At 35.5% G+C, this 16,019-nt stretch overlaps 1 protein-coding gene across 2 annotated transcripts in view; it reads left to right on the top strand.

Annotated features, from left to right (window-relative positions):
* Positions 1-16,019, top strand: part of PIK3C2G (phosphatidylinositol-4-phosphate 3-kinase catalytic subunit type 2 gamma) — a 406,235-nt gene that overhangs the window by 59,238 nt on the left and 330,978 nt on the right. For both annotated transcript variants that reach the window (XM_082351876.1, XM_082351875.1), the window contains exons 4-5: positions 4,127-4,284; positions 9,298-9,412. In XM_082351876.1, the coding sequence (XP_082208002.1) occupies positions 4,127-4,284; positions 9,298-9,412 (273 nt within the window). The remainder of the gene's footprint in view (positions 1-4,126; positions 4,285-9,297; positions 9,413-16,019) is intronic.

Genomic DNA, 16,019 nt, shown 5'->3' on the forward strand with positions numbered 1-16,019 from the left:
ATATATCAATTAAATCTATCTGGTCTATTGTGTCATTTAAAGCTTCTGTTTCCTTATTTATTTTCATTTTGGATGATCTGTCCATTGGTGTAAGTGAGGTGTTAAAGTCCCCCACTATTATTGTGTTACTGTCAATTTCCTCTTTTATAGCTGTTAGCAGTTGCCTTATGTATTGAGGTGCTCCTATGTTGGGTGCATATATATTTATAATTGTTATATCTTCTTCTTGGATTGATCCCTGGATCATTATGTAGTGTCCTTCCTTGTCTCTTGTAACATTCTTTATTTTAAAGTCTATTTTATCTGATATGAGTATAGCTACTCCAGCTTTCTTTTGATTTCCATTTGCATGGAATATCTTTTTCCATCCCCTCACTTTCAGTCTGTATGTGTCCCTAGGTCTAAAGTGGGTCTCTTGTAGACAGCATATATATGGGTCTTGTTTTTGTATCCATTCAGCCAGTCTATGTCTTTTGGTTGGGGCATTTAATCCATTCACGTTTAAGGTAATTATCGATATGTATGTTCCTATTCCCATTTTCTTAATTGTTTTGGGTTTGTTTTTGTAGGTCCTTTTCTTCTCTTGTGTTTCCCACTTAGAGAAGTTCCTTTAGCATTTGCTGTAGAGCTGGTTTGGTGGTGCTGAATTCTCTTAGCTTTTGCTTGTCTGTAAAGCTTTTGATTTCTCCATCAAATCTAAATGAGATCCTTGCCGGGTAGAGTAATCTTGGTTGTAGGTTCTTCCCTTTCATCACTTTAAGTATATCATGCCACTCCCTTCTGGCTTGCAGAGTTTCTGCTGAGAAATCAGCTGTTAACCTTATGGGAGTTCCCTTGTATGTTATTTGTCGTTTTTCCCTTGCTGCTTTCAATAATTTTTCTTTGTCTTTAATTTTTGCCACTTTGATTACTATGTGTCTCGGCGTGTTTCTCCTTGGGTTTATTCTGTATGGGACTCTGTGTGCTTCCTGGACTTGGGTGGCTATTTCCTTTCCTATGTTAGGGAAGTTTTCGACTATAATCTCTTCAAATATTTTCTCTGGTCCTTTCTCTCTCTCTTCTCCTTCTGGGACCCCTATAATGCGAATGTTGTTGCGTTTAATGTTGTCCCAGAGGTCTCTTAGGCTGTCTTCATTTCTTTTCATTCTTTTTTCTTTAGTCTGTTCCGCAGCAGTGAATTCCATCATTCTGTCTTCCAGGTCACTTATCCGTTCTTCTGCCTCAGTTATTCTGCTATTGATTCCTTCTAGTGTAGTTTTCATTTCAGTTATTGTATTGGTCATCTCTGTTTGTTTGTTCTTTAATTCTTCTAGGTCTTTGTTAATCATTTCTTGCATCTTCTCAATCTTTGCCTCCATTCTTATTCCAAGGTCCTGGATCATCTTCACTATCATTATTCTGAATGCTTTTTCTGGAAGGTTGCCTATCTCCACTTCATTTAGTTGTTTTTCTGGGGTTTTTTCTTGTTCCTTCATCTGGTACATAGCCCTCTGCCTTTTCATCTTCTCTATCTTTCTGTAACTGTGGTTTTTGGTCCACAGGCTGCAGGATTATAGTTTTTCTTGCTTCTGTTGTCTGCCCTCTGGTGGTTGAGGCTATCTAAGAGGCTTGATGGGAGGCTCTGGTGGCGGTCAGAGCTCAGTAAAACCTTAATCCACTTGACTGTTGATGGGTGGGGCTGGGTTCCCTCCCTGTTGGCTGTTTTGCCTGAGGCAACCCAACACTGGAGCCTACCCGTGCTCTTTGGTGGGGTTAATGGCAGACTCTGGGAGGGCTCACGCCAAGGAGAACTTCCCAGAACCTCTGCTGCCAGTGTCCTTATCCCCACGGTGAAACAGAGCCACCACTCGCCTCTGCAGGAGACCCCCCAACACCAGCAGGTAGGTCTGGTTCAGTCTCCCCCAGGGTCACTGCTCCTTCCCCTGGGTCCCGATGCACACATTACTTTGTGTGTGCCCTCCAAGAGTGGGGTCTCTGTTTCCCCCAGTCCTGTCAAAGTCCTGCAATCAATTCCCACTAGGCTTCAAAGTCTGATTCTCTAGGAATTCCTCCTCCCGTTGCCAGACCCCCAGGTTGGGAAGCCTGACGTGGGGCCCAGAACCTTTACTCCAGTGGGTGGACTTCTGTGGTATAAGTGTTCGCCAGTCTGTGAGTCACCCACCCAGCAGTTATGGGATTTGATTTTACTCTGATTGCGCCCCTCCTACCGTCTCACTGTGGCTTCTCCTCTGTCCTTGGACGTGGGGTATCCTCCTTGGTGAAGTCCAGGGTCTTCCTGTCAATGATTGTCCAGCAGCCAGTTGTGATTCTGGTGCTCTCGCAAGAGGGAGTGAGAGCACGTCCTTCTACTCCGCCATCTTGGTTAATCTCCGTGACATACTTTTAAGGCACATCTCTCAAGAAATATGTCATATTTTTATTAAAAATACAATAAAATGTCATAGCACATGAAAAAAGTTTTTGGCCCACAGTAGATGCTCAGCGAAGGTTTAAGAAAGAATGAGTCATGAACTTACATTTTAAATTTAACTCTCCAAAATGGTAGAAGGTTAAATCATGTATGTATACATTGAGTAGTACCTTATCATATGGTTGAATGCTAGATCATAAAGCTCCTCAATTCAGAACTGGAGTCCAAACCTTTGTTGTAGGGTATAACAAGGAAGAGTGGCCCATACCTTTATCCTAAGCAGTGGTTCTTGAACTGCAGTTCTGGAGCAGCAGTAGTATTGGCTTATCTGGAAAACTGCTAAAAATTGGGGGGGGGGGGGGGCGGGGTAATCCTCCACATATCTACTGAATCAAAAACTTTGGGGATGGAACCCAGAAAAAAAGGTGATTTTGATACATGCCAGACCCATTGGGTGAATACACACTTTTCCATTTGTGAGGTCCCTCAAGGAGGGGATGTTTTGGTAGAGTTTAAGGGCATAGAGATAGAGCTACTTCAATGGGCCTACACTACTTTAATGCTGCAAAAATAGTTAGAATAAATGCCAAGGATGTAATATATATGATACATTACATAGAATGCATATACAGAATGCATAATTTTTCATTCAGGAAAAGCACTACAAAGTTTAGAGGTCTGCAAAATTAACAAAAAAAGAAAAAACCCTAGGACTTCATATTCATCATCAAAAGCATTTTAAATATCTAGTTACAAATAATTTTATGCTAAATTCTACATATGGGCATAAAATATGGCTCTATAGGGATTCAGCTGTAATAATATAATGATAATTATGATACATTACATGGATATATTGCTTTACATTCTATAAAAGTCTTTTATATGCCTTTTCTCTCATAAACCTTTAAAGTAGATATAAATATCCTCATTTGTGCAAACAAAGAAACTGGTCATACAACTTGCCTCTGACCATAAAACTACTGAATAAAAGGAGGAGTTATGGGGATATATGTATATGTATAGCTGATTCACTTTGTTATAAAGCAGAAACTAACACACCATTGTAAAGTAATTATATGCCAATAAAGATGTTAAAAAATTTTTTTTAAATTAAAAAAGAGTCAGTATTCAAACTCAAGGCTTCTGACTCCAAGGATAAACTATTTTCCAATTCTCTAACTTTCTGACGCAGTAATTGTTCAGAATGTACAAATGACTTCTGGGCTCAATTATTTACGTAAAAGCCAAAGATTTGTGTAAAACCCCAAATTTAAAGAAAATGGGCTGCCAAGAATGGTATTTACCAGTTTGACACAAACAAGAGCATTTATTCATCAATAAATGAATAAATAATAAATGAGTGACTTCTGCCTTGACAAAGGCATGAGCCAAAACCAAGGGGAGGAGTTCATGCTTCAAAAGGCAATGTCAGTGAAGCAAGCAAGCAATCACTGTTCAGAGTGAGTTTTCATGTTTTATAAGTGACAATGTATTCTTAATTGCTTCAAATGAGGTGCCCCAGGGAAAACGTAAAGACCAGAGCTTTACAGTTGCTTTTGGTTTAATTGTAATCTTTACCAATCTAGCCTAGCTAATAGCACTATACCACAAATCAGCTGCTGGTTATTTTCATATTTCAAATCTTCTATAGCAAACCCTGCATGAAGTTTCTTATAATCTTGTCCTAAGTATTTTTTCACATATATTTTTCAGAATAAGAGAAACATATCATGCAGCTGACATTAATTCCAATTCGGGGAAGATCTGGAGCACGACTACAGCATTTCCATACAAGTTCTTTTCTAATACTAAGGTTAATATAAATATTTTTACTGATGACTCAACACAACAACTTCATTTTATGCCATATGGTAAGCAATCTTGCAAATAAGTATAAAAATCTGCATAAAGCTGGTATAAGCTGCCTTGAGTCCACAGACTGAAGTCATTAAAAGAAGCAGTATTAGCTAGTATTTTGCCCTGAAGTGAAGTAAGAGGAAAACAGCTGGAAATCTTTTAACATTTGTTTGGCTATTGTTTTTTGGAACTCTCTTCAGAGCTCACCCCAGGACACCTTATTTTCCTGCTATGAAATAGCAAGTATAGCAAGTTTTTAGCATATTAAAAATAAAAGCTAAATTTCAAAAAGATTCTAGATAAAGACTATATGTAAGTGAAAATGGCTGTTACACAGACTCTTTCTCCACAGTGAGAACTATAATAGCCCTGTACAGCCCAGCATAGTTAGCAGCTCTACTGAATCAGAGTCTCTGGATGGATCCCAGGTACCTGTATTTTATCAAACTCACCAGATGATTCTCATTTCTCTAAAGTTTTAGAATCTCTTTAAAGTTGTTTAATATTTATTTCACTGTTACCATCAACCATTTTGCAAAACAATATTAGTTCTTCACACATTAGTTGCTACCAAGTTTCTACGTATCAACTGCTGTTTGTTGACAAATAATGGTCCAATAAATTTTTTTCAATATTATTATTATCACTGTATTTTGCTTTATTTTCTTTCTTACTCTAGCCAAGGCTCCGACTTAGTACAGATGACTGCAAACATAACAATGTTATGTAGGAATATTAGTTAGGACCATCTGGTTTGAAACTAACAGAAACCAACTCCTGCTGATGTAAGCAGAAAAAAAAAATTAAAGATTACAGGGATTTCTTATAGAATTTAAGAGTAGGAATTCAGCAAAGATTTGGGAATAAAACACTGATGTACAGGCAGTCCAAAATTCCTGTATGTCTCTCACCTCATCTCCTCTCTGTATAATTGCTTCTTATGTTTCTCTTGCTTTCTGCTGACTCATTTCCCTTACTTTTCTGCAACACATGGAAAGCTAAGCTCTCAAGCTTAAATGCTATTTGGCCAGCGATCTAAGAAAGAAAGTTCAACCTCCCCATTGGATCTGTTACCAAACTCAGGTTTGGCTGCTCGCTGCTCAAAAACCAATAATCAAGAGGCAAACGTCAATAGAAAGGAAAGGTGTTTTAACCAGAAAAGCCAGAAATCTGGGGAGAAGGTAGATTCATGTTCCAAGACCAACTCCAAAGATTCTGCTCAGCCATGACAGTTCTTAAAGGCAAAAAAGGGGAGGAAGAATCTCAGTGAATCGTGGAGGCAGGAGATTGGGTTATGCATTGTTCTCCATTCTGTGAAGGCAGGCTGACTCTCTCTTCAGATGTTATCTTGCCTGTGTGATGTGCCTGCAGGATTGCTAAGGAGGCCATTGCGGGTAGAGAACTAGTCATTCTTTAACTACTTAATTCTTTATCTTACTTCTTTTTATCTAGGAAAAGAATCAACAGGTTAATTAAGTTCTTTCAAGGTTAGAGGGGAATAGAAATGGGCAAACAGGAAAGGGGCAGAAGAGCTGCTTTCAGATCCACTTTCAAATTTCTAAAACCAGAGTTCTGATTGCACAGCCAAGATCAATAGTGCTGTACCTTGATGCAATCAGAATGGCATCTGGGTTATGTTGACTTCAGTTGCTGGAGAAGAGGAAATAATTATGAACGAGGGAGACCACTCTTAATCTTCCAATTTATAATATTTAATTTCCAATATTAGATTTGGCAAAACAGAGGCCATTTTTGACTTTTATAAGAAGTTTCAGTAAAGTGATTAGGTCATTGTGTTTAGTGTTAGAGATGTACAGTGGTAAAGAGGATGTCTGTGGCCTCAAAGATAGTAAAAGGGTCTATAAGAAGAAGGGGGAGGAAGGGATGATTAGAGGGGAAGGAGGAAAAAGCAGGGGAGGGGAGAGGACACATTTATGAAAATATACAGAGTAGCATATGCTGCTATTAGGAGGAAAATTTGTCTTCTGCCCATTTAAATTTGAAGAGGGGTTAGGTTGTGACACAACTGACAATAGAGAAATTAACAGGACAAAAGACAAGGTTTCCTTATACATACATGCAGGGGTTACTCAGTAATGAGTAACCTGCTGAAACCCAGAGGTAAAGGTTTACATAAAAAGTTAATGTAAAAGTGTGTGTGAGGAGGGGGGTGTTTAGAGCTTCATAAGGAAATACATAGATATCTTTTTACGCTAATGGATGGGCAGTCGGTCTCCTTTCCAAAGTTGCAGGAAACTCTCTCAGAAGAAAGTTGATAGCACCTGTATTAGGGAGTCTTGGCTATAGTCAGATAAGAAAAGTGAAGATAAGTTTTCAAATGTTTCCACTTTAAGATAATCTTTATGCCGAAACTGTGATCCCTTCACCACTTTATATGAGTGTTTTACTAATAACATAGATGTGCTCTAGAGAACAGAAGTCTGAAAAGTATTTCAAGAATGACCAATAAGTTGCTAGAAACTTAAGGAATAATGAAATCTAGATAAGCAAAGAGGAGGAGACAATGAGAGGTTTTCATCCAAAGAGAATTCTGTTTCTCCCAGAGTGAGAAAATAGAATCCTTCTGGAACAGCAGGTGTTTTGAACAAGGACTTCTCTGTTCTACAGTCTTCAGCTATCACTTCAATGAAGATGATTGCCCTGTCCTTTTTTCCAATTCCAAAGTTACTCTAGAGCCAGTGTCTTTACTTTCAACTACCTTCTAGATTTAGATGACACATAGTTGGAACAGTATTAGGAAGCTGTTTGTGACCTGCAAAGTGGTAGAAGTAGAAGTCAGTTTGCAAGATTAAAGAGTAATTGAGAATTATTTGCAGAAGTTATCTACACTTTAAAGAAATTTGGCAGTAATGAGGAGGTAAAAATAAATAAAATAAATAAATAAATAAGATACTATATTAAGGGAATAGAATGGAAGAGGAGTGATTTTACTGGAATATTAAATAGAAACAAAACATCCTAAAGAAAAGACAAAAGCATCTTTAGAGTGGAGGGTATTAAATATATAAAAGAGAGGGGCTTTAAATTGCTGGAACTGGAAACCAGTGATGGAAGGATCACATGTGAAGAAGTAAGATGCAGTAAAAAGCAGTGATACTTATGAATCAAGAGGTGTAAAGGGATAGAGAAGGATGCATAAAAAAACTAGATTTAAGGTGTAGAGTAGCATAATTAAAGAATCTCAAATGGGCCTTAGTCTTTTCAGTATGGTAGGCAATATGGTCAACAGATTGAGAAGGATTGTATGAAGTTGGAGACTAGGAGAAACTGGAAAAAGTGTTATATTAGCTGTCAAATTGAAGATACAGGTATAAAGTCTACTTAAAAGAAGCCATAGTACTTGTTGGCTTACAATATGGATGAGAAGTTTAACTCATAGACACTTAATGTTTGGTTTCAAGGAGAAAAATGATAATTCCAGATTTAGACATGCTGAATTTGAAGCAATAATGAGACAACCAAAAAGTAACAAGAAGCAAATAGTAGGAGATATCACACCAAAGCACAGGAGAGGAGTAATAGCTAGAAACTGGATTATGGAGTCTTTCATGTAAACCGCAAAGATGACTGTAGTGAAATAATGAATGCATGCATGCCCCAAATAGCACAGGGGACACAGTCCTGGAAACAGAAAAGTCAAATGAATTAAAATAAACTGGTGTCTTTAGAGATATTTTCCTGCCATCTTATATTGGCAATGCTCTCCCCTTCTTGTCAAAGCCTTTATAGTCATGATTTTGCCTGTGGCCATATTTTCTTCTAGCTTCAATTCATACTATTTCAGTTAATATTCCCAAGCAGTAGCATGTCTAATATACTCTCTTCTGTGTCAGGGCATTTCCACAATCTCTAATTCCTATGATGATCTTTACCATTTTTTTCTCCAACCGTTTTATTGGTAACAACTTGATCTACCGTAAAACCTACACTTTTAAATCGGACATTATAATACTCTTCAGTTTTTTTCTTCATGGCAAGTCCAACAATATCACTTGCACTATTTTTTATGAGCCAGTCTGTGTCAAAAACCTTTCCCAAACAAAAAGGTGTGGCAGTAAAAGAAGTCACAGCAAATTAAACACATAATTGCCAACAAAACTCAACTCAAATAAATGCAAATGAGTGTTTGCAGTATGCTGTTCAAATCCTCATTAAGGATCATCAGTACAATCTGTTGCACTAACTTTCATTCAAGATCACGTTGAAAGCATGGAGATATAGATAGATAAATAGATAGATAATATATATAACAGATAATTTCCATTATCACATATGATAATAAATGAATCCCATACGATTTATCATTTACAATTAGAAAAATATTTCACAGACAAATATAATCGTACCAAGTCAGCATGGTTCTGGCCACTATTAAATGGCATATGCATGTAAGAGTTTGGTAGGGGGATATTATGGAATGTGAATATGAGAAGGCAACAAACTTTACCCTATAATATGCTGACACTTTGAGTCCCAGAGAAGGTGGAGAAAGAGAGTACATGTTCTTCAAGGTTATTATAACGTTGTCCAAGACAGAACCTGGGGTGATTCCTACACAGGAAAGGAAGAGTGATGAGTTGTGAAAATGTGGAACTACTAAAAGCACAGGCTTTGGAAGATGACAGATTTAGATTCCTGGCTTGCCACTTAGCACTCACTGTGTAATCTTTTTGGCATTTCCCAAATCCCGAAGGGTAATCACAGTAGAATATTTTTTATGCAGAGCTACAATTACCAAAGATTTTAGAATGAGGAATGAAATACCTAGCTCTGTTCGGTTATTTGAAGACAGATTGATCAAAGAAAATGCAAAGAATATTTTTTTTTAAATCTCGAAATCTAACCAGACTAATAAATGAGATGCATCTCATTTTAACTCCTCTTGATGGAGCTAGAAACTTATAATAGTTCATAAAGCATGTATCACTTTTTGTGCTCAAAATCTTTCTCCCAGCCAATATATAATATGCTCTTATTAACATTTTGTTATTCAACTTTGTTTTCAGCTAATTATCTTGTCAAAGAACTAATAGCAGAAATTCTACATTTTTGTGCAAATGACCAGTTATCACCCCAAAGTTATCTTCTAAGTGTATGTGGCTATGAAGAATTTTTACAAAAGTAAGTATCTTATTAAGGTAAATTTGGATCATTGTTATAATCTATATTGAGCAGCACTTTCTTTTCTTTTAAATAGACTTTGTACAAACACTATACTCTTATAATCAATTTTCCTCCCTTTAAGGTGAATTTAAAATGTCATGTCATATTGACAGTCTTATTCTTGGTTTTCTTTTGTATTTTGTGTATTTATGGCAACACGTATTTAAGTAACCCATAACTAGGGTGACCAACCATCTCAGTTTGCCCAGGATTGAAGCAGCTCCCAGGACATGTGACTTTCAGTTTTGAAATCAAGAGAATCCTGGGCAACCCAAGTTACCTTACTTGTAACAAAGCTTAGTAGGACTGATCACAATTTAAAAAATAAATTCTTTTGTAATAAGTAGTTTTTTTGACTTGGAATAATATTAGCATGTTGATTAACACTGATTTTTCAAAATCACAGAGGGTTTGAGTATTATATTTATAACATTTTCATAAAAGTCTAAGTTTTAAAACACCATCTTCAATTCTTTATTCAGGCAGCTCATTAAAACAATTAGAAAAGTTTGTTCTCATATATGTCAACTGCAAATATTTATTTGATAGAAAACTTACTTAGTGTACCACAATAACTCTTATCCTAAAATTCCTTAAAGACCAACTTTGAAAATATAATACAACTTTAAGAAAGGAAATATTTCTCTCCTGATATTTACATTTCCTCTTTGTGTTTCTACAAGTACCTAAAGATTGACAACAGTCTTATGAAAGTAAAAATGTATTTCTTTTGAGACATCCATTGTTACTGTCATTGTTATTCCACCATGAATGTGCTTGAAAATATCTTGTCGGTAATTTTCTTTTATCGTGTAATGTTAACTATGAGTGACTTTTAAGACTGGTTTTCTCCTTTTTGTGTTCTCAGTTACAACAAAATCATTTCACTCTTTTTTTCTTGTTAGCATAAACATAATAGATTTCTGAAATGTTTTTATACTCACTTATTTTTATTAAAATTCATTTACGTGGGTTTATTAAATTAGGAAAGTTGCCAAGTATTAGTGTAGATTAATTACAGTCAGTTATTATCTAATGGAAATTGAAGGATATGTACATATCTGGAATTTGCTTACTTTTTAAGAGTAATAGTTTATCAGTATTGATATATATTAATAAGCAGAATATTCATTACTATTCTTTCTAATATCTAAAGGAATATATATTTTATTCAGATTTTTTTTCATTTATTCTTATGTAATTTGTCTTAAAAATATGTCCTTAAAGACTTGGATAATCTGTTCATATTTTTCTGTCGAGGGAACACGGGTAACATGTAATAAGTTAATAATGCAATAAGTAATAATTTAAACTCTAACAGTTACAGTACTACACTTCATCTGAAGTACCCAACTAATTTTGATTGCAATGATAATAATAATAATAGTTGTCACTTATGAAGTGCTAATTATTTCCTAGTCTCAAATTGGGTAAACATCTAAGTCTTACAATATATCAATGAGATAGATACTATAATAACCCATTTTACAGATGGGCCATCTAAGGCTTTGTTCAAGGTGACACAACTAGGAAGCTGGTAGGGTCAAGCCTGAACTCAAACCCAGGTTTGGCTGCCTGCATAACCTTGGCTCTTAACTATAAAACAATACTAAAAATCCCGTAAGCAGGATTCAGAAAATAGCAAATGGTTCTTCATGCTGGAGCATGGGGTGGAAATTATACACAGCTGTGCAGGGTTTATAACAGTCCAATTCAACACCTACTAAGCACACACGTGTGCAAGGGATTTGGTTTATCACTGAGAATACAAAGACAATTTAGATATAATCCTTGCCTTTTTCCTTGGCTAAGGAATTCATAAAGCCATGTCATCAGTTATTACAATGCCCTATTGTGAGTGCAGTATTAGTTTTATTATACACCAACTACCTGTAGATCAAAGAGAGAAGGATTAACAGCAAGAATAAGGAAATGGTGCAAAGGAAAGTCAATGACCAATATGTATTTAAACTAAATACTGAGGAAAGAAATAAGTACTTAATAGCTTAAATGTTAATGTTAATAGCTTTAGAACATATAAAATGTGCATAGATTACAAAAAAAATAATTATCAAGATTAAAAAACAGGCTAAGAACGTGAATAGCAATTCAGTGGTCAAGAAATTACTTAAAGAGTTTAACGACAAACATGCAGTTAAAACAATGAGATGCCATCTTTGCCTATCAAATTGTTAAAATATTTATTATGATGAAATTCAGTGGGGAAATGGACAAAATCCAAACAGCTGCTAGCAATTTAAACTGATATAGCATTCTCTAAAGGGAATTTTGTCAAAAATGTGTCAGAAGTCTATAGAAATGTGTCGAAAACATATATGTGTTTCAGCAATTCTGCTTCTACAAATATTTCTAAGAAACAATCATAATTATACAAAAAGACTTAAATACAAAATTCTACATTCACCATAGCATAATTTCTAATACTAACAAAAAAACTAACTCTCCAATAGTACTCAAAAATAGTGGTAAAATTGTGAACATAATTTCATTATAATATGCCATAGAATTTATAAATTAATAAAAATACAATATCACATATCTTGATATGAAAACATGTATCATAGTTTTTAAGGGTGACAAGATATATTTTCAAACCACATTTTAATATATTAATATTTGTTAAAATAAGTATATTACTATTTGGAAAAGAAATAAAAATCCTATACATGAAAATGTAATCCTATATACTAAATGAAATCCTATACACTAAAATGTTGGAGTAGCCACTCCTTGAAAAAGAACTACAATACAGATAATATTTATTCATTTCTTTTTTTACTTACAAAATGTCTACAATAAACATGCCTTTTTTTGCTATCAGGAGATTAAGGAAATAAATTATTTTGGAGGATGGGAGAAGCATTTAAGTGATCATATGAACAGTAATGTATGCTTAAAAAGAGTTAAAAACTCGAGTTAGGAGAACATAACTGAACATATGAAAGATGACAGAGCTTGTGCTAAAGTAGCAGCAGTGGGGCTAAACAGGAAGTATTAAGTCCCTGGAGTATTAAAACAGTGGAATTAATGGAACTTGGCAACTAAATATGTGATGTCAACTGAAATAAAAACTCACAACGTGAAAGCTGTGTGTTACAATTTTTGGGGGGGACTTGATGAGGACTATAGCCTCTCAGCTATCTCTGAGGAACTGCTCTGAAGAGTTACGGTGGAGAGATCAGCTTATATGTGATTTTGGAGAAAGGGTACATGCAATCAAACACATCTCAGTAGAAGGTTACTGCTAGTCAGGAGGCACAGATATCTTAGTTAATGATTTTCGTGCATTTCTAAGTATGGAAAGATGCAAGAAACTGGAATCATAAAATTTTCTCCTGAAAATATCTAACTATCTGAAAGCCAGCTCTGCCAGTTTTCCCAGAGCACAGAGTGCCTCATTCCTGATCTCTGCCCTGAACTCCTTTCACGGTGTGGAGGTCAGCAACTGCAGTGGCTAATGACTCAATCCTTGTAGAGCCATGTGGTGAGCAACATTCTTTAGTTGACAGCGGGATTGCCTGGAGGGAGTAGAAGATGATGACTAGTTTTGATGTGAGTTCAGTAACGACGATACAGTTATCAGAGAAATGGAAGTTTGAGGGTATACAATAATTAATCAAGTTTGAAACACACTGAGTATGTGAGTGCCAAGGGTCATCTGTTATTGAGAAAATAGCTCAGATTTTAGGAAATCTGGTGTGGATTAAGGAACTGTTAGCTCTAAGAAGGAATGGAAGTCTTAGAGACAGATGCAATCATGTAGGGAAAGTGACAAAAGAAAGGATCCTGAGAACATTAACATATAAAAGACGGAAGGAGGAGGAGGAGCAGAAAAAGGAAATTGGAAAAAAGCAATTCAAATTGTAGGACACCTTGGAAAACGTGCCTTTCACAAGAAGGGAAGAGAAAGTTTCAATTACTAAGTAAATAGTGTCAAATACTGAAAATAAATTAGGTGAGGATTGAAAAATCATCATTAAATATGGCAATTACAAAATGAGTTGGTGATTCAAATAAGAACAAGTTTAGTAAAACGGAGGAGAAAAAAGCAAGATTGCAATGAGCTAAGGAGAATGGAAAGTGTTAAACAGAAACACATAAGCAGACTACTCTCTCAGAAGTAATGTGTGGTGATAAAAGCCTGGAGAAAAATGGGGTTTTAGATGCTGAGGAGAATCAGTCTGGAGATCTGGGGAATGTGGATAAGAGAGATTTGAAAATATTCATAAGCTGAAGGGAAAGAACCGATGGAGAGGGAAGTATTGAAGGCAGAGAATATATCAATGGTGAGGAGTTGAGAGAAGATGGGATCAAAAAGACAGATGAAGAAGTTAGCAGTGCCCTGAAGGAGGAACTTTCCTTCCCTGAAAGATCAGCAGGAGTTCAAACAAATATAATTTTTTTTAATTTTAATAACCAGAAAGATAACTATGCGTTTGGAAAACTGGATCTCTGATAAAAGCAGGAATGCTTAAGCAAGTTGCATAGAAATGAAAATAATAATAATATTATAACAATAAAAACAATAAGAAAATCGATTTTACTTATTAAAAGCCTCTTATGGGCTAGAATTTTCACATGTAATACCATCCATTCTCATATAAGAAAGGCATAATTATTCCCATTTTGCATATGGGAAAATTGAGGCTAAAAGAAATTAAATGACTTGCTAAAGGTCATAAAATTGGAAGCAGCAAAGTCAGGATGGCACAGGTTTATCTGACTCTGAAGCCCACAGTCTTTCCACTCTATTACAAAGCCTCCTTTCATGATAAAGGGCCACTTGAAAACAAAAATTACAGGATAACGCTTCATTAAGAATAATGACCATATATTGTGCAATAAACACAATATATGTTGAGCTTATAATTCAACATACAGCATTTAGGTCAAACTCAAGGAAAAGATACATAACTTACAGAACACTCATTTTCTGACGTGTATAAAATTTTTTAAAACTTTTAGTCAGGAAGTGTTTAGAAATGCTTTGACTAAAATAATGTTAAATCCTAATCACTGAAGATGGACTTTCTGTCATTTCCAAATTTCTGATTAGGTAAAAATTGACTTTCTTTTTGGTATCTTGAGACTGTTTAAGCAAATGAAGAATATGAAAACAAATCCTTCCCACTATTTGTAACACTACTCTCTAACACCGTTGATTTGGCAAAATGAGTTAACTTCCTTTAACTTCAAATTCTTTTCCTGTTAAAAACTGCATTTTTAATATATTTTTCTACTGTAAAAAATAAGCTGTAGGATTATATTTTAGTATTTTTTAATTCCAAGTGTAAAATTTTATTAAACCTCTACTAGTCTTTTCGTTATATATGGATTGCTATGAGCTCCTGTGAATCATAGTTCTAAATCAATTAAAAATATTATATGGTTGTTAAAATATAATAAACTAAAAAATGGATAAGTATTCCCCCTCCAAAAAAACCCCACTATTACTGTTGTAGAATGATGTAGAAAGATTTTTCATTTTAAACTCCCTTATGTTATCAGAACTATGTTCCTTAACCTGTTTTATGAAGATAGTGATAAATTCTATTTATCTACTTTTGCAGTTTCTCATCTACTTTGGATTAGATAAGGGCAAATCCTTAAAATTTAAACTCCTTGGTTTCTTCCAGAAGGTGTATCAGTCTGTTAAAATAGTCACAAAAAAGTAACTACTTGAACTAATCAAGTTTTGAGGAAGTAGCTAAGACCTTTCATCATCAAAATTAAATGTCAATGGTCAGGATACTTTTTCACTACTTTGCTAGTAGTATTTTTGTGATTCTCTATTTTTTAATTTCCTCCTTACGTCATATTTTGCTATTTTATTGAATTCATCTGTCTTAACCAGGGTTAGTCAAGTAATAAATAAAATCCTGGAAAGGGGGCTTCCCTGGTGGCGCAGTGGTTGAGAATCTGCCTGCTAATGCAGGGGACACGGGTTCGAGCCCTGGTCTGGGAAGATCCCACATGCTGCGGAGCAACTAGGCCCGTGAGCCACAACTGCTGAGCCTGCGCGTCTGAAGCCTGTGCTCCGCAACAAGAAAGGCCATGATGGTGAGAGGCCCGCGCACCGCGATGAGGAGTGGCCCCCGCTTGCCGCAACTAGGGAAAGCCCTAGCACAGAAACGAAGACCCAACATAGCAATCAATCAATCAATCAATCTTTTAAAAAAAAAAAAAAAAATCCTGGAAAGGGGGGAAATGTAAATAAAGAGGAGGATAGATAGACATAAATTACACATAAATCTATATTTATATTGATATGTTAAAACAGTGTTCTCAAACTTTAATTTGTATATGAATCACCTGAGGATCTTGTTAGAAAACAGATTCTGACTCACTTGGTCTGGGATGGGGAGGAGACTGCATTTCTAACAGACTCCTGGGTGATGCTCATGCTAATGGTCCATGGTTGACATTTCAAGTAGCAAGATATTACAGACCAGGGATATTAGTGACCTAAGAATTTTGACTCAATGAAAAAATAATTTACACATTTTTTTAATACCAGTACCTTGCACAAATACTGAATTTAATC

The sequence above is a fragment of the Balaenoptera borealis genome (assembly GCF_965194805.1).
Source record: "Balaenoptera borealis genome assembly, chromosome: 13".
NCBI lineage: Eukaryota > Metazoa > Chordata > Mammalia > Artiodactyla > Balaenopteridae > Balaenoptera > Balaenoptera borealis.